A 26,688-nucleotide genomic window follows, 5' to 3' on the forward strand; every position below is an offset into this window, starting at 1 on the left:
ATTAGTGAAGTGTACATGGATGCTTATTTTCCTTTCTCAAAGCAAGAATAACCCATTGCTGTGTACAGATAAAGCAATACACTTTTCAGTGACATCTGAAAAGAAGAAAACTGGCAGGTTGTTTATGCTCAGAGCTGAAACTGAAATTTGAATGGAGTTTGCAGGGAGTTGTTTCTAAATCACCCGTAGATAGCATTTTTAAAGAAATAAAGTTGGTAAGTGGGAAGTACAATCAGAAAGTGATCATGTTTGTCTTTAATTTTACATTTTCTACGGCAAAACGTGTGACCCAAAGTGAGTTTTTTTTATTAGCACAGAATTACTTGCCCTTCCTTCTTTCCTGCCGGCCAGTAACAATAAATGTTGCCTAAAGGGGCATAGTCTTCAAAGATGTAAAGCTCCTACAAGCTTCCCTAGTTAGACCACAGTTCACTTGTCCAGTGAGAATTATGATGCTGTGTGAAGTCAGTTAGACATCAGAGGATTAACATGGAAGAGAGTCTTGACGAAGGCCAAACCTCAGGAATTTTTTCTCAGAGCACGTGTCCTGTTAGACCTGAGGAAATAAAAACAGCAGACATAAGGCAAACTCCATCTTCATACAGGCCTTGAAGCGCAGAACTAATTTTTAAATATTACTGATGATAAAATGACCTGTTCTGACTTTCCTCAGGGGCTCTCTCAAATTAACATCTCTTGCTGTGCGTTTCAGGAGTTGTTTGGTGCTGTACAGGTCACCCCGCTCAGCTCAGGCTACGCTCTTGGAAGTTCCAATTGGATTATCCAGTCGCACTACGAAAAGGTTTCCTACGTTTCAGGATCTTCTCTGCTTACAACACACCCTCAGGTACAGCCATTTTTGTTAGTCTTCTATAGGGAGAATCATCTTTGCTCAATAAATAAATAAATAAATAAAAATAGAGGCTCACCCAGGTAGGATCAGGTAGAAACTGTCAAACATACTTCTGTTAGCAGCTGGCTAGACTCTGAATAGGCGTTGAGAAGACGTAACACCCTGGTAAGTGGACAGGTATCAATAGTTGCTAAGGAAGGACAATCAAAATTCTTTGTTATTGATGACTTGGTGTTAACCTACTCGCCACCTGTGAAATTCTCTCTGGCATTAAATAGGAAAATTTCAACAGAGTTAAACAATAGACCATTAGTGACTTTTTAAAAAATCCATATTTCACTAAAGAGTCTTTACAGACAGTTCGCAGACTGCTTCTATATCACTTCTGAAACATCCTTCCTTGGGAGAAATGATAGCTAACTGGCTGCCAACATTTCCACCCTGCTCTGCTAAGGGCAAAGTCTTTATAGTGCTGTAGATGTAATTTCCAGTAAATTAATTCTCTCTAGATCCATAAATTCTTAGTGCAAAGAATGTCTTGAAGTTTGCAGTACTCTGTGCTTCAGAAGTTGTCAAAATAGTTGAAAGCAATATTAGCAGGAGGTATTTAAAAATAATTTAGAAAATGTGTCAGGTTCATGATCAGTAAGTAATTTCCCCCAAGGTGAATATCTGCTAAAGAGTATTGCTTCTGAGCATCCTTCATTTAAAAGCTTGATCTCAGGAGCTGAAAAACTACAGTAGATAAACCATCCTTAATAGTATGGCTGTACTTAGCTGCATGCGCTGTATCAGAGTCTCCAGATCCTTTTTTCTCATCTGCCTCAGACTGGCCTGGGCTATACTGTTTCAAGACCTAGTGAAGAAGCAGCAACAGTATTTGACAAGACATGAATATAATGTTTCAGGGAGGAGAAACTTTGTACTATAGGAAGTGGTTTGGTAACAGAGTGTTTTCTGTTCCTTGACATGAAATGGTGATTCGGTTTTATCAAATTAGTCTGATCATGTGTCATTATTTTCCAAAAGTGAACGTTCATCTGCACTGCTGGTAGAATCCCTGGTTTAAGGAAATGACCCTGCTGTGGCAGGGAATGGGTGTGAATGATCTGCCTGGTAAAAGCACAGCCCGTGGGCAGCAGAATCCACTCACTGCAACCTGCAGGAGAAATGGTAGCAGTTAGGCAAGGCAGGTTCAGCTTTAATGCGTGCAGGAAACGGTACTACAAGCCTACCAGAATCCCTAAGAACCTACTCTGCTAACAGGAGATGAAGGCTGGACAATTCATGCTGCTGTTGTTGTTTTTTGTCCCACATGGTCACTGAAGTCCTCATTTTTATCCTACAGTCCATTGCACTCTGCATTATGTTATACTAAGGCATAATTTGAAGGAATAGCAATAGCAGGTAGTTGAGAATGCATTCAGGTTGCCTTTTTCTTGTTATTCACCACATCACAAATGTTATCAGGTATCATTTGCCTATCGGATATCATCTTTGTCTTATATTTGCTTCCAGATGGCTGTTGAAGACAAAGGATAGATTTTGACCTAGTGCTAATCCCTGTGAACACCACTACAAGCACTACATGGTGATTCTGTAGTAACTAGTGGGTTTTGAGACCTACCAATGAGCTCTTCATCTATTTAATGCGTTGAACAGATAGTATGTAGTGATAACAGTATCTTGATTGGTACAAAGCCTAAATTGTCTTCAACAAACAAGCATTTTTTTTTTGGGGGGGGGGAGTGAAGAGTTGTTTGTCTGACCTGTTTCTCCATACCATTGTGGTGAGTGAGCAGTCATAGTGAAACTCCAGTATCAGGCATTGCATTTTCTTGCTGGTGGTGTTTTTTTTAATATAAGATAGTTTTAAGATATGTAAAAACATACCCTGAGCTTTTCGAATAACAGTGTAATCTTAGCACTTTTCCAGCCTTCTGGAACTCCCTCCATTATTAAAAATGAGTATCAGGTGACTAGGCTCTCATCAGCAGTTTGCTTAGGATGAGAAGACACGGATTATTTCGACATACTACTGGAAGAATGCTGCTGCTTCTTGCATCTTGTCTAACATACACGATAACAGCTTGGAGAGCATTTCCTTTTCCCAGTGTGGAAGCAAGATGAGGTTCATCTCACCCAACTCAAACTTTCCCTGATCCCACTGTCCTTCCCCCATGCCCTCCCTTCTGCCAGCACTGGGATTTAAGCGCTGGCGTGTTGGTGGTGGCAGCACAGGAGGGAATTAGCAGCCATGGGAAGAGAGCAGGATTGTTTCTTTGGTGTAAACTGTGACTTGAAATTTTCTTGAATTTTCAAGTTACATAGAGGTTACGTTTATCATCAGCAGAGTTGTGTTACATCTGCAGTCAGTCCCTGGGTATTAAGAACAGATAGAAAGTGAAGCAGTTAGTTTGGGCAGCTTAGACACCTCCCAGGATGTGGGGCATCCTACAGACGGCTGAAAGTAGTTGCAGTGAATGCTGACTTCTGGGTCAATCTTCAACACGGCACCATGAATATCTTGTGAAATCCTCAATTGGTCTTGGTAGGAGGTGCAAGAGAAGGATTCAGCGAGGCTGAAAGTAACTGAAGAGCTTTGAAAAAGGTTTGTTTGAGAGTTAGGTCTGGCACCGTTAATTGTTCCCTACTTTTAATTGTTCTCTACTTCTGTGTTCTGGCAGATGGTCTCTATTGAAAGTTTTGCCTCATCCTCTGATGAGGCTAGAATTGACACCATTGCCTGTTGGCACCAAAGTGGAGAACAGCAGTTGACAGCACAGGTTCAGGCATGTCACTAAAAGCCTTTTAAGACGTATTCTTTACATTAACCCACAAAAATCGATGCGAGCCCTCTCAGTGCAATAGCAGCTGAAATTATGTGTATCTAATATGGCATAATCGTTATGTACATTATCACAGACAGATCCGATATTATTTTTTATTGCATTATTGGCATTTCATTTTCATGGACACGCTATGGAGAGTCAAAGATTGCGATAAATCTCATGTAGCAAGTCTGGTCCTACAAGGTGATACACCGTGTAAACTTCTGTTGGAATTGGTATGAAATTCCCTTGCACGTCTGAGAGTGCAAGGTCTTTCTCAGCTAATCAAGAATGGCACCGAGGGACTGTGAGCAAGGGAACTAACCGTGTGCTGATCTTCTGAGTTCAGCAGAGAAAATCTGTTCATCAGTTCTCCTCTGGTAGAAAGGTAGAAACCTTTCCCAGTTGGTGAGACCAAAGAGAGTCTATTGAGAGTAAAATTACCATAAAATACTGTGCAATTGGCTGCAGTTTCTCTCTGTTCACTTGAACAGTAGCTGTGGGAAGCGCAGTCCAGCCCAGAGCAAGGCTTAAAGTTAACTTTTTACCATAGCTGTTTCATGTCTGCAGAGGGAGAAGTAGATTTTGTCTCTTCAAGATTGGATTATGCTGGATTTTGAGTATCAAAAATGTATGTATTTAGTATCAGGTCACACTTAAGTATAATTTCTGAATTCTCCTGTATGTTTGCTAGGGGAAAGACATGAATGTGCATTTTCCATCCTGCTTTAATCAGGTGCCAGTATAAAGTAAGTTGAATGATCAACCTCAGTAAAAAAAATGTGAGCTGTTATGCACAGTCAAAGCAGAAGTGATGTTTGCTTCAACATTATGCACCTTGCCAACGGCCAAGATATGCCACACTATTTCCTTGGACCATGAAGTCATCAGTCCCTCTGCTCCACCTGCAAGCCACAGGATGGACTGTGCAGGTGTGACCTCCTCTGTCCCCCAGGAAAAAGACCTCATGAAGATGATCCTCGTGATAATTGCCCACAGCACTAATCACACAACCTAGGATTGTACCTACGACTGGAGGCTCTCAGTACAACATGCACTGCAGACCCAGTGGATCAGAGGTCATAACCCTCTGAAGCCATCTATTTCACTTTGCTACAGCTTAGCCTCTAGCGCAGCCTTCAAAGAAAGATACAGGATAAAGGCGTAGCGCTAGTCAGGTTCACAAGGGGAGATTGGTAAGGCAAGACACGTTTTCTCTATCAGTTTATCTCTGGTGTTGCATTGGGAACACTATGTTGTTGTTTTTTTGTGTGTAGTTGCATCTGATTTTTAACCTGTTTTCAGCTACTGTCTTTTAAGATGATACTTGTATGTTTGGCATGATATTACAGCTATGTTAGATAAGTAACTATTTCTTAGATAAGTAAACAAAATATATCAAATTAAGGAATCTAAAACAGTTTCTTATTTCTACCAGCAGTAGTCATTTCCCACTTCACCAGAGATGACTTCTGAAAAAGCCTGCACCAAACAGTTTTAAATGAGAACTTTAAAATCGTGGTTGTAATACCACAGGCAGAAAAGCAGCCTTCACCATCAAGGGAGAGCCATGTGCAAAATTGAGTGTCATACACAAAATTGAGAGCTGCAAGCCCAAAGTCTTTTGCCGATCTCACCTCTTTCAAAGAGAATCCAGTAAATGGTAAAACTGGGGGAAATGGTGCTGCCTCTGACAAGACAATGAGAACTGAAAATCAATGCTGACACCAGGATTTGCGAAGGCTGGTTGGAAACTAGTGCAGCCAAGATAGGAACACAAGCATTAAACCCTTCCTGACTGCAAGAAATGGTTGTCTTTTCAATTGTTCAGCTCCTAAGGCCACAAAATGATTAGTCTATGGAGAATACCACTTTGTTACAACCAATTACAGTTCCATTGCTTGCTTTATGCTGTAAATATGCAAGGAAATGGTTGTTTTTATTAACTCCAGTTGCATTTCCACAGATAGAGGGACGTTTGGTTTAACGCGTTCCATTCGTTCTCCTTGATCACTGTATCTCTTGGTGCAGAGCAGAGAAACCCGTGTTATGACTCCCGTGTTACTCATTTTATCTCACTGTACTCTGTTTCAGCCCATGGACCAGGCTTCTCTTAAAAATAGTGATGTGCTCATCCTGACGGGTCTTACACAAATCCCCACTGCTAACCCAGATGGCATGGTAGGAGAGTTCTGCAGCAACCTGGGTAGGTCGTTGGAAGAAATCTTCTGCGTATTTTATCATCTTATTCATTGCTTTGGGTGGGAAATAATTCTGAGATTCCTGGAACTGAGTAAGTTGTCCAGCTATAGCTCCTGGCATAAAACTAGCTGTTTAGATTTTACGATGTGCTCCTGATGTCATTAATACAGTAAGTGCTTAGAAAGCCACAAGTTGTACCTAAAATGTTTTGGAATGGAACAGGTATTACAAGATTTAATCATCTGCTGCTCTTGGTTTGCTAAGTATGTCACTTAGCTGCCAACAGGCTATGTGTTGCCTGGGTTTTGGAGATTGTTCCCATCTGAAATATTACTATTTCCTTCCTGTATATAAGCCAGTGTAAAATCTTTTATGCTTTTTTGTGATTTTCAGTTTTGAAAACAAGCACATCTGCTTCCCTTCTTACACCTGATTTTTAAATATACCAAAAGCAAACAGCACAATCTCTGTTTAAAAAAAATATATTGAGATATATTTATAGTCCCCAGAAATATAAAACCTAATCAGACGCTTTCACAGCTGGAAAAGCTGATAATTGCAAAGCTGTGATAGCAGTGTGAATGGCAGCATTTTCCAGCCTGTTTGGAATGTCACATCCAGTACTGTTCTCTCCTTTTCTCCCCTTCCTCCACCTCAGTTCTTCTGTACTCTCAGCCTTCTATCATCAAACCACTTTCTCAGGTCTTTCTTGCTGTGTATTGCCTGTTCTTTTTGTCAGACATCTCCTGTTTATTTTAAACTAACTATTCTTTTTCAAAAGGAGACTGAAAACCTCAGGATAAGAGGATTGTTACAAAGGTTATTAAAAGACATTAGAAGTCTAAATTGGGGATCTTCACTGTAAGCAAGTGTTCTGGACCCCATAGCACACCTGGGAGGAATTGGAGGTACAGTATTTAGGTGTCTTACCCAAGGTTGCAAGATAAAGATGAGAACAGACTCAAGTGCAAATAATTCTTATTTTTACTTCTTACCTATGAATCAACTCTTGGAGAAGAAAAAAAAAACAACACAATACTTTCCTTCTTCAATTTTTAAATCCTTTTTTTGCATATTCACAGGTGCTGAATATCTGTGTACTAACTCACAATCCCAGTATGGAGTTGCCACAGTAGTGGAAGGGAAATAATGCAAGGGATGTGGTAGATTCCTCTGTCACCCACCATCTCTAAATCAAAATTGGATATCTCTGTTTAGGACATGTGTCAGTTCAAATACAGGTCATAGGTACTAAGTACAAGGTGATATTACATGGGGTTTGTTTATCTGAAGAGGTGAATTACAGGGTCAGGGTGATTCCTTGTGATATAAATACTTATTAATAGGGTGTGTTTTGGCATTTTATGAAAATAATGATCTTGGGATATACCAAAGATTCTGTTTGCCAACATCCTGGCTCCAGCAGGGACCACGAGCAGATGTCTAGAGAAGAGCAGAAGAATAGGGTGAGATGATATGATACTTTCCCCTCGTAATCTCATAGCCTTCAACTATTTTTATTTCAGGAATTTCCTGAATCAGACGTGGTTTTTGCATAGTTAATAATGCTCAGTGGATTTCTCTTCCAGGAACTTGTTCAACCTCTCCTTGAAACTGTAAATTCTTAACACCTGTGACTTCCTTCCCTAAGTGATGCCTGTGTTTGTGTGTGTGTGTGCGTGTGTGTGGTACAGGCTGTGTTTTCATTGTTTTCATGAATTGCTATTTTTATTACAAGCTGGCAGACGAGCTTTGGTGACCTTGTTATGCTAGATCCAAATCTACTGCCCTTCTCTGTCCCTTTCTGGACCCTTATGGGGTTTACTGTCCCCCTGGCTGATGGTAACATGATCATTTCTACCATCTTATCTTACTTAAACCACCAAGGAAGCAGGTCTGAGCTGTGGTGTCAGCCTTTTTTCTGGAGAGGCTGAGGAGTGGTGCATGTTGCCCTGCTGCCAACTCTGCTGCAAGTTATCCACCAAATGCAAGCAGCTTGGTGGTCACTGGTGTCTTCAACTGCAACAGCTGCTTGCTAAGTAAACAATAGCGAGGTTGTTGTTAATTAAAATGCTTTTAAAATATTAAACAATGTCTTAAGGCTGTAGCTGGGGCCAAAGCAAAATCCAAAAGATGAATGTGTATAAATAAATGTGTTACATATGTAGATACAGGTGGGTGTTTATCTGCACAAGTCGTCCTGGTTTACAGAAACATTCTGAACTATTCTGAGGGTTTTGCAGGTCTTCAAGCCAGCTTCTATCTTGAAAGAGAGAAACTCGGAGAAATTAGAAAACTATGAAACAGGGAAGGAAGATACATGCATAAAATGATGCCACTATGAAAAGCTGGAATTTGAGTGGTATTTGCCAAAAAAATGCATTGACTTGGAAAAAGCAAATCATTTTATCAACAATGCAGTGGTAGGGTTGTCTCTTATCAGTAGTATTTACACATCTACCCCAACATCAGGAGAAGAAAATAGTGAATCCATTTTCTTGCAAATGTGTAAAGTCCAAAAACCACTCGGTTACTGTGAAAAGCAGTATTGGAGGCAAGCTGAGCACAATAGCTTTCATATATTTCCCCATTTCCAAAACGGTCAGGGGACTTCACAAGAAGCACAAAATACACTTGGTAGAAGCAGACACTGCAAATTTACCAAAAATGTGTATCATAGGGTAATGGCACGTTTGTGAGTAAGCGTTGTTAAGCACAGAACTGAAAGTGTGAAAATTTCACCTTGATCTCTGTTTTCATCCCAGCATGTAGAGTTGAGGACGCCGATTCCCATTATTACCAAGTCACATGCGTGATCTGCTCTCCACATTGCATGTGCTCCACTGTTGTGTCTCCAAATTCATCTCCCTTTAGCCCAAATCCCCTTTTTTTTGGTACAGCACTGCAGCACCAGCACTCTGCAGCTTGAGGAAGGCAGTTGTATTTTTACATTGCTTTGGGCATCATCAGCAAAATTGCCAGACTATCTGTAGGGACAGTTTTGTGATATTTTGCGTGCGGTCGTGCCTCTCTGTGCGCGTGCACGTGTTTATATAAAGCAGAAAAGAGCACAGTTTGCCTTTTAGGTGCCAACTTGACCTTGTGGTGGCAGCTGTTGGGAAAGCAAGTATCTTGTTGTGAGTTGTAAATTGAACAACTTGTTATGGAGCTACTGAAGGAGACTAAATTTGAAATGCCAAGATTATTATGCAACTTTTTTCAAGAGAGTGCAGCCATCGGTCACAGAGATAAATTGGGCTTTGAACAGCTTTCAAATGTACGTGTCTTCTTAATGACAACTGTAGAAAGTTGTATGAGAGAGCCAGATTGAACCTGCCACTTGCATGGAAAGCAATGTTCTTGTACAGGTTTTCATCCATGGTTTGGAGAGGCTGGGAGGCAATCCTCATCCCGTTACAAAACCACCTCAGAGCACCACCAGGAATTAGTGCCCGGCTGTTTAGATCATGCTGTGGTCAGCAAAGACAAATAAACTTGCACCAAGGAACCAAGAAGTGTGTTCTAAGCCCAAAAGTTGACAAACACGGCCTTGGCAGGGTTGCGATAGCTGTGTTGCTAATTCTTCCTGTCCCGAGGCCTAGGCCAGGCTGAAAGGTGCATCACTGTGCAGCCAGGAACATGAAATTTAAGGTGCCAGCAAGCCTGGGTCTGTGGCCTCGTGTACAAATGGAAGAGTATTCCCCTCACTGGACAATGATTTTATATTAATTAATGCTAACCAACTCTGTAGTTTTCCTGGGAACTGAAATCCAAGTTGGTGTCTGCACAAAGGCCTCACCTACCATCTTGAACATCTGGTTTTCAATCAGAAATTCTTGAGGCTCCCATAGCAAACCAGTGTCTGTAGGGAAGAGAGAGCTTCAAATTCAAACTCTAAGGCTTAAGAAGGAAACCCCAATTTTCCCAGGAGACACACACCTCACTGTTTGAGCCACTATCCTCATTCAGGACGGAGGCAGAGGTGCAGATGTGCCTTTCCTTAGGATTTCCCACTGCTTACTAATGTACTCTGCATCCTCTGCCTCTGTCCGTGCAGCATTCATGCTGCTGTGGATGTAGGTACTTATCTTTTCTCTTTGTGGAATTTTTGGGTGTACAACAAAGCAACATAAATTCTGCTCCTGGAGCCAGAGGCTTAACTTCCAGCCCCCAGATGGTTTTTGAAAATATCATCCTTAATCTCCTCATTCCTCTCTTCGCATCCTGTTTACAGATGGGATAGGTTAGGCTTGCACATGTAAGAGGGATAATATAACACATTGCTGGGATTTCTTGTAACATTTCAAGTTCTAGGCAAACATCAAGTATTGCTATCCTTATTCACAGGTATTTTGATGGTAGAATTTGTATATGACCTGGAGAAAACCTAAGCAATAAACCCACTACGTTGCCCTTAGTGTTGTGTAATACAGCTCTGACACAGAAGGTGTTTTTCACCACTGTTTGTTGTTGAGAGCTGCATCTAATAGGTACTGACTCCTAAAAGGAGTTAAGCACCTAAATGCATGTGAGAAATCCCACCATGGAGTCAGTGCATTTCCCTAGACTCCATAAAGCCTTGAAACATTCAGCCATAAAAATCTTCTTTGAACATTTAGGTGGTGCAGAAAGACCCTGTAATGTTCTAGATCTGTACCCTATCAAAGCTTATCAATAAACTGCAGTCAAGGAAGTGATTATGGCAGGATTTGATATATGCATTTTCAGGCTCTTTCACAGCTTTTTGTGTAATGCCTTGATGCGTAATGTTACTGCTGCTGCACTGCAATTAACAGCAGTAGATGGTTTTACCCCAGGACCACAGATGAAATCTTAGTGAGGCAGCCACTGCTTAGTGAGCTGGACAAAGTATTTCCTCTTTCCCATAAGGTACAGCATTTTTGTAATTCATCCTGCCAAAAAGAACAAAATGCTTGCTGTTGTGCTTGCTTTTGCTGTTGCACTCAGATCTGTCTTGATTTCAGAGTAAACCTATTTTTCTTTTTTCTTTTCCTCATTTTTATTTCCTCGGGTCCCATGCTGTCTACAGCTCGTTGAGGTTTTAAGTTGTTCTTGTTACGTTGAAAGGGCATAGAAATATGTAGAGCTTTTAAAAAGGAGAAGCATTCCCCCCCGACCTCTACCTTTGAGAGCTGTTTGAAATAACTGTATCTTCAGCCATTCATCCAGCATCCTGAAAACACCGTGTACGGAACAGCTTACCATGTACAGGGCTTTCAGCTGAGACCTGTGAACTGTCGTCCTTCACCTCTCGTGGACAGCTGATAGATGGAGCAGGCTTTTATTTTGAGGGTAGGGTGTTGTGTGTCCCTTTGGACATTTATCTTCGTGTGCCAGTGCAAGATCGCCCTCTCGTGTCAGGAGTTTTGCTTGTGCTCAGTCCATTGTGTGCCCCCCAGTTTACGGAGTAAAATAACTCTGCTAAGCCAGGAGAAGGCAGTAAATAAATGTGTTTAATGATCAGAAGTGATCCTCCCAATTCATATGCATAACGTGGTCTGCTAACTCGTCCAGCAGCTTCTTTCTATCCCTTATGTTTGGATTAAAGGAACTCAATTAAAAAGTTTAAATATGAACCTCGTTAATTGATTTTTCTCTCTCTCTCTCTTAGCTATGACTGTCCGGAATGGAGGAAACGTGCTGGTTCCCTGTTACCCCTCTGGAGTAATATATGATCTGCTGGAGTGCCTGTATCAGTATATTGACTCTGCTGGACTTTCCAATGTCCCTTTTTATTTCATCTCTCCCGTTGCCAACAGCTCCCTCGAGTTCTCCCAGATCTTTGCTGAATGGTAGGTGTTAAAGAGCTGCTTTATCAGGCTTGATCCACACACTCAGCTATGGTAAATATGCAGGTTATGTCTACCTGACATATTCTGATTTATACTCCATTAGAGTTGTGCACATGTTTCCTGTGTCACAAGGGTGTGCGTGCGTGTGTAAGTAGATGTTCTGTAATTAGGGGAGCATCGTTTCCTGTAGAACATGCAAACTCAAATGGCCTGTGCTTTTTGGTACTTGCATTGGTGATTAAATGATGGACCTGACCTGAGTGACTTTTAAATATTCCTTTTTGCAAATCTCATTCAATGCCCCCAAAATGATACCCATGTTCTGTCTATATAGGCAAACCAGATTTTTCAGACTTAATTTTCCTTAGTCAGCAATGCATTCGTAATGCAAAAAAGGCCAGCACTATCCTGGGCTGCATTAGGCAGAGCATTTCCAACAAGTCAGGAGAGGTCATCCTTCTCTGCTCAGCACCAGCGAGGATACATCTGGTGCACTGTGTCTAGTTCTTAGTTCCCCAGTGCAAAAAAAGATAGGGGTGTACTGGAATGAGACCAGCACGGGATCGAAAAGATGATCTTTCATGTAAGTAGAGGCTGAGAGAGCTGGGACTCTTTAGTCTGAAGCAAAAGCAACACACGTTTTACCATAAGGTGGGTGGTCAAACCCTGGGACAGATTGCCCGGAGAGGTTGTAGAATCCCTATTTATGGAAATACCAAAATCTGACTGTATGCAGACCTGGACATCCTGCTCTAGTGGAACGTTCTTGAACAGAGGGTTGGAGTACATGATCTCAACAGGTCCCTTCCAACCTAAATTAGTCTGTGGTTCTGAGCCATGGGAAAGAGAACCCAACCACTTGTGATTGTTCCTAAATTCTTACAAACTAAGAGATGCTCTGTATTATTAAGCAGAGTAAGTTAGCTTTTCCTTCCGTTCTTCCTCACCAGGCTTTTTAGTCTGGAGTTCAGGAAAGAAAAGAGAGGTCCTGGATATCTGAGGTGAATTGATCCCTCAGGAGAATCATAAAGAAGCTTGAAATATGGTGAATTTTAACACATTACTTTTAGCAAAAGCAGGAAAATCAAGTGTTGGTGTTCTGGCCAAATTCCAGTGTACTCACTGGTGTGTGTTGACTCATAAAGTTTATATTTAAGCTGTTAGGGTTTTTTGTACGTACATGGCGATTTCATTTCAGTAGTGGCTGAAGTGGTAGCTGCATAGTTTTTGCTATAATAATTCTTTTCAGCTCGATATTGCTGGTCAGGGTAGCAGGAACGTTATGTGTGCTGGTTGGGTTGTAAGGCAGCTCTGAGTGCAGTGTGCAGGTGAAGCTTCTGTTTTGTCTGCTGTGTCTAATTGGCACAATTCAGCCACCCAAGTGTTCAGACACCATTTTCTGCTTGGCTCTAGAGGTTTGTTTTCAAAAGCCAGTACCAACGTTAGCTAATCTCCAAATAATTGTATAGAGGGTAAATGTTTTACTTAGCTAGAAGTGGAGGCAGAGATTGTAACACATGTAACATAGACATTTGGGATCAGAACTGGTGCTGAAATTAAGGGATTCCAGCCTTCCAATTCCAGCATTTAGTCATCTAAAAGAAATTTCCTGTTCTTTGTATCTCTTAGACTTTATCAAATTTAGTTTGACCAAGGCTCGTTGTTTTATAATAAAGCGAAGAATATATGAGAAGGGCAATGTTTCCCAGAAAAAGCCACCAGGACAATGTCACTACAGATAATTGTAACATCACACAGACCTCATACAAAAATCTTCTTTTGTCTTCTGTAATAGGATGAATCAGGACTCTGGCTAGAGCTAATCAACAACTTTCAATATTTCAGTTTTAAAAATAAGTGATTGATGCAAAATAGCAGGGAACGGTAAGCATTATGCCGTGGTCAGAGGCAGTTTGCCAATTTTATAGCTGCAATAATGAAATGCATAGGAGAATTAGATTATAATGAACTAAAGGACTAAGTCATTGCTGAGAATTGGGATGAGGCAAGTGGAATTTTTCTGTTCAAGGGTGATTTGGCTTTGGAGAAATTGCTAAAGTCTTGCCTGTGAAATTACATGGATGCTGAGTTACAAATCTGTTTACCACAGCAATGGGCTCTGTTACGTGCTGTGTACAAAATTACTTGCAGCTGCCTTGCACCTTCTCTAAGTGATCTTGCTAGGACCAAGTCATCATGTCCAGTAGGTGTTGGTCTTCTAAATAGAAAGACTGGAAGCAAAAAAAAACAAAACACAAATTAGTGACTTTGCACCTGATACCACAGACGTGAAATGGCTTTCTCCAGGAAAAGTTTTAACAGTAGATGGCAGCAGATACTGCAGGATGTTCTGCAGCTCTCTAACCCGGCTTATTTTTCCTTTTCTTGTAAAGGTTGTGTCATAACAAACAAACAAAGGTATATCTTCCAGAACCTCCTTTTCCCCACGCTGAGGTAAGTAAACCACAGTCTTGCTGTTTGCTGAGATCTCAGAGCGAGTGGGTTTCTGGAACACAGCCCTGTGTGGCTGTTGTTTTTCTAGTGATATGCCTATTCCATAGCTTTGTGGCATTATTCATGCAAGATTTTTTTTCTCTTCTTTCCATTGATTAATTTAGGAACATGGGGGAGGAATGAATGATGGTGTTCCCTCAACACAAAAATTATCACCGTGTTTATTTCAGCGTATATCTTACATACGCTTGCCTGTTTTACTGCCTCCCCCGCAGAAGGCTATCTGGCGTACACATGGACGAATGTTTGCTCTTATCAGGCTGCAACCACAAATATTCCCTTTGTCCAAGCAGTTTATTTCAAAGTCTGTAAAACTAAGAGCTGGTTATCAGAGTCAGCTTAGTCATCCCAGCTCCTGCCTCCTTAGCTGAAGCAGGCACCATGTTGTCTGCTGGTATCTTGAAATAGGGAGGTGATATAAGAAAGTTAAAGCTTGTGGTACTCAGTGGTGTCACTGGCAATTTTACATGAAATGATCTGAGCTAGCATCTTTGTGAAGCAAAGAGGAGTAAGGTGGGGGGATGTACCCTGCATCAAAATGCATAGTTTGAGGGGAAGTTCTAGCCATCCAGTCAATAAATAAACATTTATGCCTTCAGAGTTATCTCTCTCATCAAGAAAAGAAATCTGGTATTTCCTCTACTGGGAACAGGTAGATTTCTGACTGAAGTAAGTGGGAGGTAGGCTGGGAATGGAAGAGATGGGACTGAGAAATAATTTTGGCTAAATCCTACTCCTGCGAGACAGCCAACCACTTGGGGCATGCAGTCTCAGAAAACTGGCTCTCTTAGTTCCTCAGATCAAAACTGTTAGATAGGATGTGGAGTAGCCATTGCAGGTTTAAAAGATGCTCTTTCAGGCATTGTTTTGTTTTCCTCTGGGGCAACTTGTCCAGGGATTTGTTCTGGTAATTGCCATTGCCCATCATAGATATCATCTGTAGGTGATTCAAGGGCATTATTAGAAGTAGGATCTGACCAGAAACCCTCGCTCTTTCCACAAGCTTGAATGCATTTCAAGGAGGATATGCAATGAATTATGAATAATCTGTTTCCAAGAATAATGCAGGCTGGAGGGCACACCTTTCTTGTAACCAAAAATCTCGTTCACACCAATAAATCAGCCCCAAATCCTGATCTCTGCATAGGAGACTCTGTAGCCATGTTGTTGTCTATGCTTTATAATTTCCCCTGCATTTCTGCTTTCCATGCTTTTCTTGTTGATCCACAGTATCTTTGGTTTCACTGACTCCTATGTTTTACCAAAAGCATTGTTTCAAAATTGTACTTCACAATATGCACTGGAACTGGCAGGTTTAAGTGAAAACCCTTCCAAAAATGAGAAGCCAAACATGCGCTGTCAAAGGGTGGATTAATTAAGCCATTGTACATGACGGGTCTTTATGTTTGTAGAGTGATAACTGTGTCCTCTAATTTTTAGGACATTTTATGTTCTCCAGAGGCCTGTTGATAATGAGATTTTGCCAAATTATTGTTTATCTGTTGAGGCATTGCTCAGTGCTCCATGTGTAGATCAAGGTAATTATCTAGGAAAAGACTCCGAGCGGTGGATAACAGATTGGCTTCCTCGTGACAAAATGAAGAGCACAGAGGGAATAACGTGACTGCTACAGGTACAGGCTTTGCTTGACAAGGCCAAATCATACATGTTATAGCCCACAAAGCTAGGGACATTTTATCCTGAGATGCACAAACAGCTTTCTCTAGACCCATGAATGTCATTTCTAGGGAGCCATCCCTAAGCTTCCTACATTTTTGCCTAAGGGTTCCCTTAAATGTGCTAAATGACACCAGGCGGTGTGCATCCACATCCCTGTGGCTCCCAAACTATTAAGTGACTATTAAATGCTGTTAAATTATTAAACTATTAAATACCCTGAGGCATTCCAGCGCTGAATTGCTGTCTGAAGTAAGTACTGCACGTTTCACAGCACGTCATCGAACGCCACAGAGAGGATCTGTTTGGGGGCTCACTTCCAGCTGCTTTATAAACACTGGCAAGTGGAGAAACCTACACTGCCCCCCTGCCTTGTGTTGGACTAAATGATGTGCTAGTTCCTTTCATTTTTAATTCCTGATATACACCGGTGCTTTGCAAAAACAATTTGTATGATGGCAGGCAGTGGCCTTAGGCACATAGCAACGCTCTTTCAAAAGCTTGGCTAATAGCAAACCCCAAGCCAAGTAATACCTAGGCAAAGGAGGACCGAGCCTGCTATTTATTCCATTTAGTGCTTTTCCTAAGGTAATAACTCAGAGAAGTTTAGACACGCTTGAGAACACCAGGTCGTATTGCTCCTCTCTGTTCTGTGAGATGCACGGTTTGGTTTTAAACACTCAAAACATGTTGGGATTTATAGAAATGACTGACACACAGCACAGGGATAATTTTGCCAAGCAGAATGGTCTTAATATAGACCTGGCCTGAATAATGTGGCCACGGCCATACCATCAGTCTAGGAGGGAGCGTGGACTTGAGCTCATGGCTTCTTGTTTTTAGGTTAGAGCCATAGCCAGCAGTCGGCCTTTTTGTCATCGCTAAACCCTCTTGTTTGAAATCTGTGACTCCACAGCCTCTCAATCAGCAGCTTTGCTCACTGACACTCGAGGAAATTTTTAATGAGACTCAGAAGCAGCCATGGAGCGATCGTGTCTATTGGATGGGTTGTCAGTGGAGAATTGCCTTACTTCTTTCAAATTAACGGTAGGCTTGTGCTACGTCCTGTGTGGAAATTGCCCATCGTGAAAAGACGTGCTTAGTGCTCACTTGTTGGAAGAAAATAGGGAATTACTCAAACCTGCCTCTTAGTTATTATCAAGCATTAATAATGGGATACATCAAAGAGGGACAGGCCAGGATGTAAGCTGCTAATTATCCAAGGAACATGTTCAGCCCAGCACACTCTCTGGCCCTGATATTTGATGCTAGCTGTATAAACAAGATTTAGAAACAAACAAGGAAGAAGTCCCCCGGCTTGTTGGTAGAGTCTCTTGCAGCAATGAGTTCCAGTGGTGCCTCACCCGTAGCATAAAAGAGCATTTACTTCCTTTAATCGGTTGATATTGTATTGCAGCTATTGTTACAAGAGGATAAATGTCGTTGTCTTCTCTATAACAATTTCATCTTACTCTTCGCTCCCTACTAAGTTGTTTGAAGCTTTTCCTTCTCCTCGCATGGAAGTTTTCCAGGTTGGGATTTATGTTACCTGCTCTGCACTCATTCCTTGTTCTGCTGTGGTGAATAACACCAGCCACACTGTTCAGCTCTGCAGAGAACCCAAAACACTTCTACTCCTTCTGTGTTACTTCTGCTTTAGTGTAGTAGTAGGTGTTCATCGTATCTCCTCCCATGCAATCACTCTGTAGAATTTATTGGTTTGCGGAGGCAGTTCATTCAAAATTCCCTGTTTTAGGGGGAATTTGAGCATCAATTCTTATTAAAGTTCAAATGAATGGGGTGTCGGGATTCTCAAACAAGCTATTAAAGTCTAATCTGCAGACTTTGAACTGGTGTGCTAGCTAAAGGGGCTGCTTTTAAAGAAATTTCCCGTTGATCACTGGGGTTGGAGTTGCTGTGACACTGTTGGAGGGAAGTTAGGATCTGGAGGCAAACTAAATTGATTTAGTGATTTCTCAGAAGGAAAACTGGGGACATGGAGTGGAGGAAGTTAGGGAAGGGTTGGATCACTCCATGGATTGCTCTCCCCTATGCTTAGACAACAGTCGAAATTCAGTTTTTCACCAGCAGGTATTATGATGGGGAAGAGAGGAGAAGGAGCTCAAATTGAAGTAATGGTGGAAGCTTCTGCAAAGTTGAAAGCTAAACTTCCCAAATGCTTGGCAATCCAGCAGGCTGGCCAAGGCAGACATTTCATGTTATAAGTTATATACAAATACATTTCACAAGGTAACTTTCACATCCAGGGCAGAGCATCAGTTACAAGCCAAGTGTTTAAATAACCTTAAGGCTCCACAATGGCCAGCTGAAGTGCTGCGGAACATAAATTAGTAATTTGTTTGGGTTAGAAATGTTAATCTGCTATCCCAGAACAAAGCTGAGAGTGTTTCACCAAGTTTCCTGAGGGTATGGGTACATCCATCCCAACACAGCCACAGCTAGGGATTTAGCCATCTCTCTGACCATTTTATCAGGAACCAGGGATTGTACACTCTGCACTGCCCCTTTTGTGGAGGCAGAGGCTTTATAAAAGAAGAGCTGAGTTGTTCTCACAAAGCAAAATGAGAAGCTTTCACTCCTTTTCCTCTCTGCTTGATGTTTACATTGCTAATTCCAGGCTGTAAGATAAGTAAGTGAATCCAGACTTCACAACATTTCTCTAAATGGCTGCACCAGAAATATTTAAGATGTAATTTATATGGATCAGTATTTGCTGGTGGAGGAAGAATTTGAATTTACTCTCCTCTTCATAAGAGTCTTTTAGCAACATCAAGGAGAAATGCCTAGGAAAAGCCTATTTTTGACTGAAAATAGCCAGGGTGGGAGTACTATTGATTCTGTGATCTTAAATACTAGCATTTGTCTCCTTCATCTTTACTTCCCTCCTCCAGACACCAGTCCCTGCATATCACATTCAAAGCAATAAATACCTGGAACGAAGTGGTTGTTTCGTGTTACATTTTGTCTTGTTTCACACAGAATTAGGCCCCTGTTAGCACTGGTCTGACAAAAGGAGGGAGGGAGGCGAAGTAAGCCGTGCATCACTCGTTCATTGAGAAGAACCAGATCTGTTCCCAATTCTGGGTCCAGAACACATGCCCACAAACACACACAGTAAATCGCAGCGTACGTTGGCTCACTTCACCAAAGGATACACAAAGGCTCTGGAGATTTATCCTGTTTATAGCAGCAGTTGCTGACCCTGTAAATCAAATCTACTGCTTTAAAGGGAATCGTAACCATTTGGGATTTAAGAAAAAAAAAAAACAAACTACAGCAATGCTTAGTCTCAGTTCAGTGCTTTGCCATCCTCTGTCTCTTAAGCTTTCAGTCAATAACCGTTCTTTATGTAGAAACACACTCTGAATGTTGTTTCTTGTTTCCAGAAATCAGGTTTATTTGGAAAATAGGGCTTGACTAAATGCCAGGTGCTGGTCCCGGCCCCGTCTTGGTGCAGGTTGGAGTTGTGAACGTGGCACAGCAGTGACTACAGATGAGAGGGGTTGCATAAAAGACCTGCACAGATCATTACAGATTTAGTCCCTTTAACGATTTGTGAAATTTTGTTGGACCTGTTTCACAAGTTCAGCTCCATATATTTTTGAGAGGGTAATTAGAAAAGATATTGCTCCAGATACTAAAATCCACCAGCTGCTTTATCGCTGGAGTGAGCAGAGTGTCTCTAAACTTGTTTAGGTAGCCTTTCACCCCTGCCACATCCAGCTGTGAGAATTGGAGATTACGAGGTACGGTATGGAGCTTCTGTGGACTTACCATAAAAAATCTTCTAGGATAATAAAAAAGATAAAAAGAAGAAATCAGCACCACTGAGGAGATGGTGCTGAGGATTCAACATCTCCCTTTTCCATCCTGAGTTAGCACGCCAGCTCGGAGCAATGCACCCCAACATTATGCTCAGTGTTTTGGTGCTCAAAATAAAGCAATAAATAAATAAATGAGCACACACAGAGAAGCCGAGGTCCTAAAATAGATTAGAGATCCTGTGTCTCTAGTCAAAGTAATAGGAAGGGACTTGAAGCTGCCATAGTGCTTTGAGGAGAATACAGCTTTTATGTTTATAAACATAAAAGGAGCACAGTTTTTATTACTGGAGCTAACTTCAGATTCTAGCTATTACACTCCAGATGTGTTAATCAGAAATCTTTATCAGTCTTAATTGCAGGAACGGTCATAAGACGGAGTGCATGTTGACTGCCAGAGCCTTATTGGATATATTTTCAATTCCCCTTTGGAAGACTAAATAGAAATTTAAAGTAAGTTGCAGACAGCGTAGTGCCCCAGCTTCTTCCTTCGTGATCCAAGGATCCACATGGAAATAACGGGCTGTATTACTGTGGAAACCTACAATTTCCAACTTGTGCCAACCCCCAGAAGGAATGCTACCCATCCGCTTCAATTCCAGTCATCTGGGTACCGGGTAGCAGCTTTAAATGGGATGTGTGCGAAGTCACATGCAAAATCACAGCAAAATATTTGCTGTTAGGAACTTGAAGGGGATCACACTCAAGGATGCAAAGGAGAAAGAATATTTGCAGCTATGTGCAACCAACTTTATATTATAGATAAAGGTATTGAGGTTAAATTTGTACACTACCTGTTTTAGCACCACAACATACCTTTGGGTAGTGACAGCCAGAATGTGGGTATAATGGGGTTGATAATCTGTTCAGTGAGGCTGAATTCAATTATGTAACTAAGTACTGGATGATAACCTTAAGTGGTGAAGTTCTGGGTTGTGCATTTGTTGCAAAGAGGCTTGAAGACATCCCAGATTTATCAGCTTTCCTTCGTTTCCATGTGGGGACACAGTTTGAGTTAGGCCTACCATGGTAAAAAGAAGCAAGTAGAAGAGGATCTGGAAAGATGAGTTACAGGTTTGAGAGACCAGAAAAGTTGCTTGTTATAAAGTTCATTTTTAGCTCCTTTTTTGAAAACCAAGTATGTTAAAATGAAGAGAAATGTCTGGAGTGGCAGGGATTTCTGGTAGGAAGGCGTGATGCCCGCATCGTGTTACGACTTGTAGTGAAGAGCATGCTGCTTGCTAATTAGTGGCCCTGTCCGGGGTTTCACCATGCAACAGCTGCAGAAATGTGTTCCTGAACCCCACGTATGTGAATTCTGTAGCTTGGGCAACGTCACAACTCATAGCAGGAGGCAGTAACGTATGGAGGGATCTTTGATGAAGGGTCCTGAATCCTTTAAAACTGGCTGGCAGAGGGAGCGTTGCTCCTTGTGTGTTATTTTTTTCAGTCTTCAGCATGTGATTTCATTGCCTTAAACCACGTACTTTCAAGGAAACCATGTTTAAAGCCATGTTTGAAATTTAAACCATGCTTAAAATTATTTTCAAGCCAGGGCTGGGAGCATATACCTGCTAAGAAAAGACTGGGAACATATTGCATGGAAGTGCACGACACGCTAGTCTATTAAATTGCTGTCTGCGTTGAACCTTGTTTTACAGGTTAGAGACCAGAGGCAGGAGAAATAAAGCAAAATTCTTCTTCAAAGAGTGCCTTGAGAACTAAACTTCCCCACCTTAGTAAAGAAATCTGCTCTGCATGCACAGCACGCTCTGGTTTCCACCTCTAGCGACAAGTACTTCTTTTTGTTCATTTGTTATTACTAATTTCAATGATAGTTAAGGGAGGAAAAGTCAGAGTCTATTTTTCCTTCTGCTTTTCCAGGGGATTTGGCTTTGTTTGAACCCATTACAGCAGCGAAACTCACAACAACATACCACCGAGGGCAAAATTGCCTGGTACGAGGGTGATGTAAGAAAACGAGGTTAAACATCAGTGCCCAGAGCTCTTTGTAGACACGGCAGAGGGGGAAAAAGTAGCTTATTCTGAATTTGGCAGCTGAGCACTCTGTTCACTCCAGGAAACTGCAAGCAGGGAATGTTTGCAGAGTTTCTTCTCCGTTACCATACTGCTGGTACTACAGAAAGGAGAGGAAAGATTTGGAGGCACCTGGCTCCATGCTCTAACTTCCTTTTCATAACATTTAGGACAGTAACGACTAAATTTGCTGGAAAATCGCAGGACTCTGCAGGAAGGGACTCTGTGATGACTTATAAACAACCTGTGGAATATTCCTAATTGCAGGTCAATACACGCACAGAGGCATGAAACGTGTGTAATGTCTGAATTTCTGTTTTTCTTTCTTTCAGCTCATTCAGACAAACAAATTAAAGCATTATCCCAGCATCCACGGAGACTTCAGTAATGACTTCAAGCAGCCGTGTGTCGTGTTTACTGGACATCCCTCTCTGAGATTTGGGGACGTGGTTCATTTCATGGAGTTATGGGGAAAATCCAGCTTGAACACTGTTATATTCACAGGTAAGTGAAATGCAGTTATCATTATTAAATTAGCAATAGGCTGCACACTCTGGTGAACTAGCCAAATCCTAGGGGTTTTGCTCATTTGTTCTGGGGCAGAAGTTTCTGACTTTGGTAGGAACTCGTTTAAATTAAGACCCCAGGATTGAGTGCAGTGACGAATGTAATTATTGTGCCATTTAATTCATTTTAGCCCTGCAGAGCCAACCTTTGCCATGCAGAGTCAATCCTTGCCATTTCTAAGAAAAGTCTTTGTTGTGCACAGCGGTAAAATGTCTACAGGAAATTAATTTTTGGATTAAAAGCAGCTGGCTGCAAGTTAAACCCAGGCAAGACCTAACTGATGCTGGTCAGAAGGGAGAAACACTTCTCCCTATCCCATTGGAATGACAAACCTTTCCTCATATCTTCTCCTTCCCGTTTCTGCAAAACCTCAGACTCAGGCTTGGCTCTTCGGTAAGCTTGTACAACCTGTCTGTTCCTAAAGATACTTCTGACACGTCTGCTGGTTCGGAAGTGAGCAGGTGCAGGTCTGGCAGCTGTGATCTATGCCATCGCTGCCTTGTGGTTGAGCTTTTTTTTTTTCCAGACACCTTTTAGCTGACAGCCACATTCGTATCTGAAGCTGAAGGTACAGCTCCAGCTAAGAACCTGGGGAGCTGTTTCCTTTCTCAGTAACTCAGGCTGCCAGGGGCACAACAGGACCATCCTTTAAGTTCCTTCACTTCTCCCGGTATGTTTCTAATTTTAATGGATTTAATGGCTCAATCCTTACCCATCTCAGACTGAACTGTGGTCACTGATCCACAGGGCAGCCGCATCCTGGGACCGTGGCAGTCATTAACAGCAAGACGAAGTGTTTAAGAGAGAACATAAAGCTTCAGAGAGACCCAGCAAAGGGAGTATCTTCTAGAGTTTGATCTTCTTTAGAAATACTTCAATGCCTTCCCTCAAACTGATGTTCTGTCCAAGTGCCTCGAGGCTCTTTATACCCAATGTGTCATCCAAACAGAGCCTGCAGTGGGCACTGTTCAGACACGAGAAGGGAAATCATCTTTCGAGCCACTGCTACTGATTTTATGCAGAAAGAGCTCTATTGTAATTGGGAGAAGGGAGAAGTGTTATACACAATTCTCAGTCAGATTAAAAAAAAAAAAAAAGGTGTGGATTTTGGATGAGGACAGAGTAATGAGAAATGGGAAGGAGAACTCTGAGTAATTGATCAAACCTACTCCCACAGCAAGGGCATGATGGGGTGGTCCCACTGTTAGGCTTATTTTTCTCCTCTTTTAAGTGAACAGGACTGCTGGAAAGCACACAACCTCCTAAAGCAGACAGGGCTGGTAGAGGTATTTCTTTCCTTTTTTTTTTTTTTAGCTGTAGACTTCAGGATAGTGATGGGCAAGTCCTTTTGACTCTTTCACAATAATGGTACGAAACCATGTCACAGGATCATAATATTGTTAAAACAGTTTGGAAAGAATATTGGTAGACGTAAAGCAGTGTGTAATTAGTACCATTGTAAGGAGAGAGAAGATACAAGGGAGTCCCAGATGAGCAGGTAAGACACTTAAATATAAAGATTGTGTTTATGCTGGAGAATGGTGCACGATACCACAGCACTAACGTAGCTGTTCCAGTACCCATCACTCCTGTCCTTTGGGGTAGTTTCAGGAAACATGCCCTAATTACAGTAATTGGTTAAATTGCTGTGTAGACAAGCATTATTTTGGAAATAGTGAACCTTACTTCAGTTGGGACTTCAATTAAAACCACAGCGTGTACACCCTCTGCTGGGTCGTGCATTTCATGAATTTTCAGGAAATTGCTGGTGTTAATCATGCTGTGAAGGTGCTCCCCACCATCAGCCAGGGTGTTGGAAACTGGTCTTTAATGGCAAAAAGTCTTTTTCTGTGCCTTCTTGTAAGGACACGTAATTGACCTTTCCATATTTAAAAGTAATTTTTCCGTGAAATGAGGAAATAGAGCAGACTGCTGCTAGAACTGGCAAGCTGTTAAGGTTTCTGAACGGAGGTCGTACCAACCTGTGGATACATAAGGTCATGGTCTTTGAGGTTCATTCCCAGTTTATACTTCCTGCAAAACTTCAGCTGAGATCTGCTGTGGCTGCAGTGACCTTGGAGTGCTCAGTGATTGCCGGCACTAAGAATTCAGGTTTGTTACCTCAATTTGCCCGTCTGTGGCTTTTTGTCTGCAGTGTCTATCTCTGTCTGCAGGCATCTACACTCAGCAGGATGTTCCTGCTTCCTTGTGGCCGTCTTAGCTGGAACAAAAACTTCTGTGGCTACAGAAGTTCCTAGCAGATTAAATTCTTCTGTTCTTAATAACTCCGGTGGAAAGCTGAAGCACCTCCATCGCATTCCAGGATTTATATTATTATCTAGCTTCTCCTGCTTTGAGATAAAGTCCCCTGTAGTTATGAAAGAAGTTTGGTCTGTTGAAGAAGTGATAGCAGGTCATGTTCTAGCTTTTCCTGTCTAAGGCTACAAGTTCCTAGTGATTAGGACCTTGAAACTACAAGCCGGTCAGTAATGATGACAGTGCTCATTCAGTCCACAGGAGCTAGGTGGTCTCCACCTTTCCGATTTGTAATGTGAAAAACAACTAGAAGAGAAAGCAGACTGAACCAGCAGCTGCAGCCAACAGCCAGGACACCAGCTGGGAGGGAGCCGTGGTGCTGCTCTGCTTGCTTGTGTCATCTGCAAATGTTACAGCTCAAGTGGTATTGAATAGATTATCGATTAAAAATATCGAATCCCGGTAAGCCACAAAGAAATACTGGAAGAAAACATGGTAGAAGGAAGTCTGCCGCTCGCTCTCTGTCTGATAACAGCAATGCTTTAAAAACTAACTCCCTGGGAGATCTTAAAATGGCTCGTGCGTGCCACATTAGTGCTGTACAGAGGAAGATTTTGTTGCTCGGTGTCACACAGTGGTAAATCTGATGTCTTGGGGAAAAAGCTAAAGGTCTGTAATTCTGTCAGGAAAAAAAGTCAATACGAAACCTTGACAAGTGCTGTCTTCCATCACACAGTTGAATTCCATTCTGTTTTGGTTTTTTTTTTTTTTGGGTATCTTCAAAACAGCAGTTGCTTCATGTCACAAGTTCACTGGAAGAAGCTCAAGTTGTGTTTTGTATGCGTGCAAATTTTGGGAGTCCCGTGTTAGAGCTACAATTTCTGCATTAGAATTCGTGCATTGCAGTTTCTCACTTTTCCATGGCTATTTATGTTCTTATTAGTCGTTCAGAAGGACCATAGATTTGATGCCATTTTGGACACTTAGATAAAAAGTCCACGTGTGTAGCTTATCTGAGCCTATTGATGCAAAATACTCGGTTTGAGTAGGTGCTGCCTCGTCCTCCAAAACGAGCAGTCAAATCCTTGTGTCACCTGCAACACCAGATGGGATGGAAAAATTCTCATCTGATAACTTTTTAATTTACTACGTGCAATTTTGTTGTATAGCTCTAGTAGAGAACCTGTGCCTGACTTGTTTTCTTTCTTTCCCCAGTGTATTTTAAAATGTCCTCTGATTTAATCCTAATTGACTACTGATCATCATTCAACTAGCTACTGTCCAAGGATTCTTATTTCTAAATTTCTATTCGTTGCTGTTAAACTTACTGTCACTAAGTGACTGTTTTTATATTGATATTTTTGGACTCACACACCTGCTTTTACCTAGCAGGCTTTTTGCCCAGTATATTTTTATTGTTGCCAATTCATGGCTTTTGGGTCATCCAGTCAGATGTTCTATACAACTATCATTTTTTGCTAATATTTCTCTTTGATGTTTCTGGGCAGTTACACTAACAATTGCTTCAACCCCAGCTAAATTTCCCCTTTGACAGTTCCAAACATTTGTGTTATTGGTTGGTGCTATATCCTGGTCTCACAGGGTAAATATCATAGTTCAGAATATAAATGTAATAGTTCAGAATAGCCTAGCAGATAAGTCTTTCTTGTACCCTCTTTTCTTTTTCCCATTCTGTACTTAAACTAATACCAATATTTATTTTTTTTTAGCGTTCCCATTATGCAATTTATCCAACAATTTATGTCAAGTAGCTAATGATCTAGTGGACAATGTCCCTTGCCCATGGCTGGGGGTTGGAGCTGGATAACCTTTAAGGTCCCTTCTAACCCAAGTCATTCTAGGATTCTACAATTCAATGGCATAAACTTTTCTACAACATCATTCAGTCAGTCGTCACCAGAGTCAAGTAGATGTGTCCTACACTGTGTCATGTATCAGACCTTGCATCTTTCATTCACAGATAAATGGTAAAAACAATATTCTAGCTGATTTATTACTTTGTGGGAGTAAAAGTACATTTGGTGCACGACTTTTCCTGGGCAAACCACTAATCTCATTTTCAATCCTAAAATACA

At 41.5% G+C, this 26,688-nt stretch overlaps 1 protein-coding gene across 1 annotated transcript in view; it reads left to right on the top strand.

The window, feature by feature from the left end:
• Positions 1-26,688, top strand: part of INTS9 (integrator complex subunit 9) — a 66,573-nt gene that overhangs the window by 21,613 nt on the left and 18,272 nt on the right. The window contains exons 8-12 of the mRNA XM_027455431.3: positions 713-847; positions 5,779-5,890; positions 11,519-11,699; positions 14,093-14,153; positions 22,102-22,273. Of these exons, the coding sequence (XP_027311232.1) occupies positions 713-847; positions 5,779-5,890; positions 11,519-11,699; positions 14,093-14,153; positions 22,102-22,273 (661 nt within the window). The remainder of the gene's footprint in view (positions 1-712; positions 848-5,778; positions 5,891-11,518; positions 11,700-14,092; positions 14,154-22,101; positions 22,274-26,688) is intronic.

The sequence above is a fragment of the Anas platyrhynchos genome, chromosome 3 (genome assembly GCF_047663525.1).
Source record: "Anas platyrhynchos isolate ZD024472 breed Pekin duck chromosome 3, IASCAAS_PekinDuck_T2T, whole genome shotgun sequence".
NCBI lineage: Eukaryota > Metazoa > Chordata > Aves > Anseriformes > Anatidae > Anas > Anas platyrhynchos.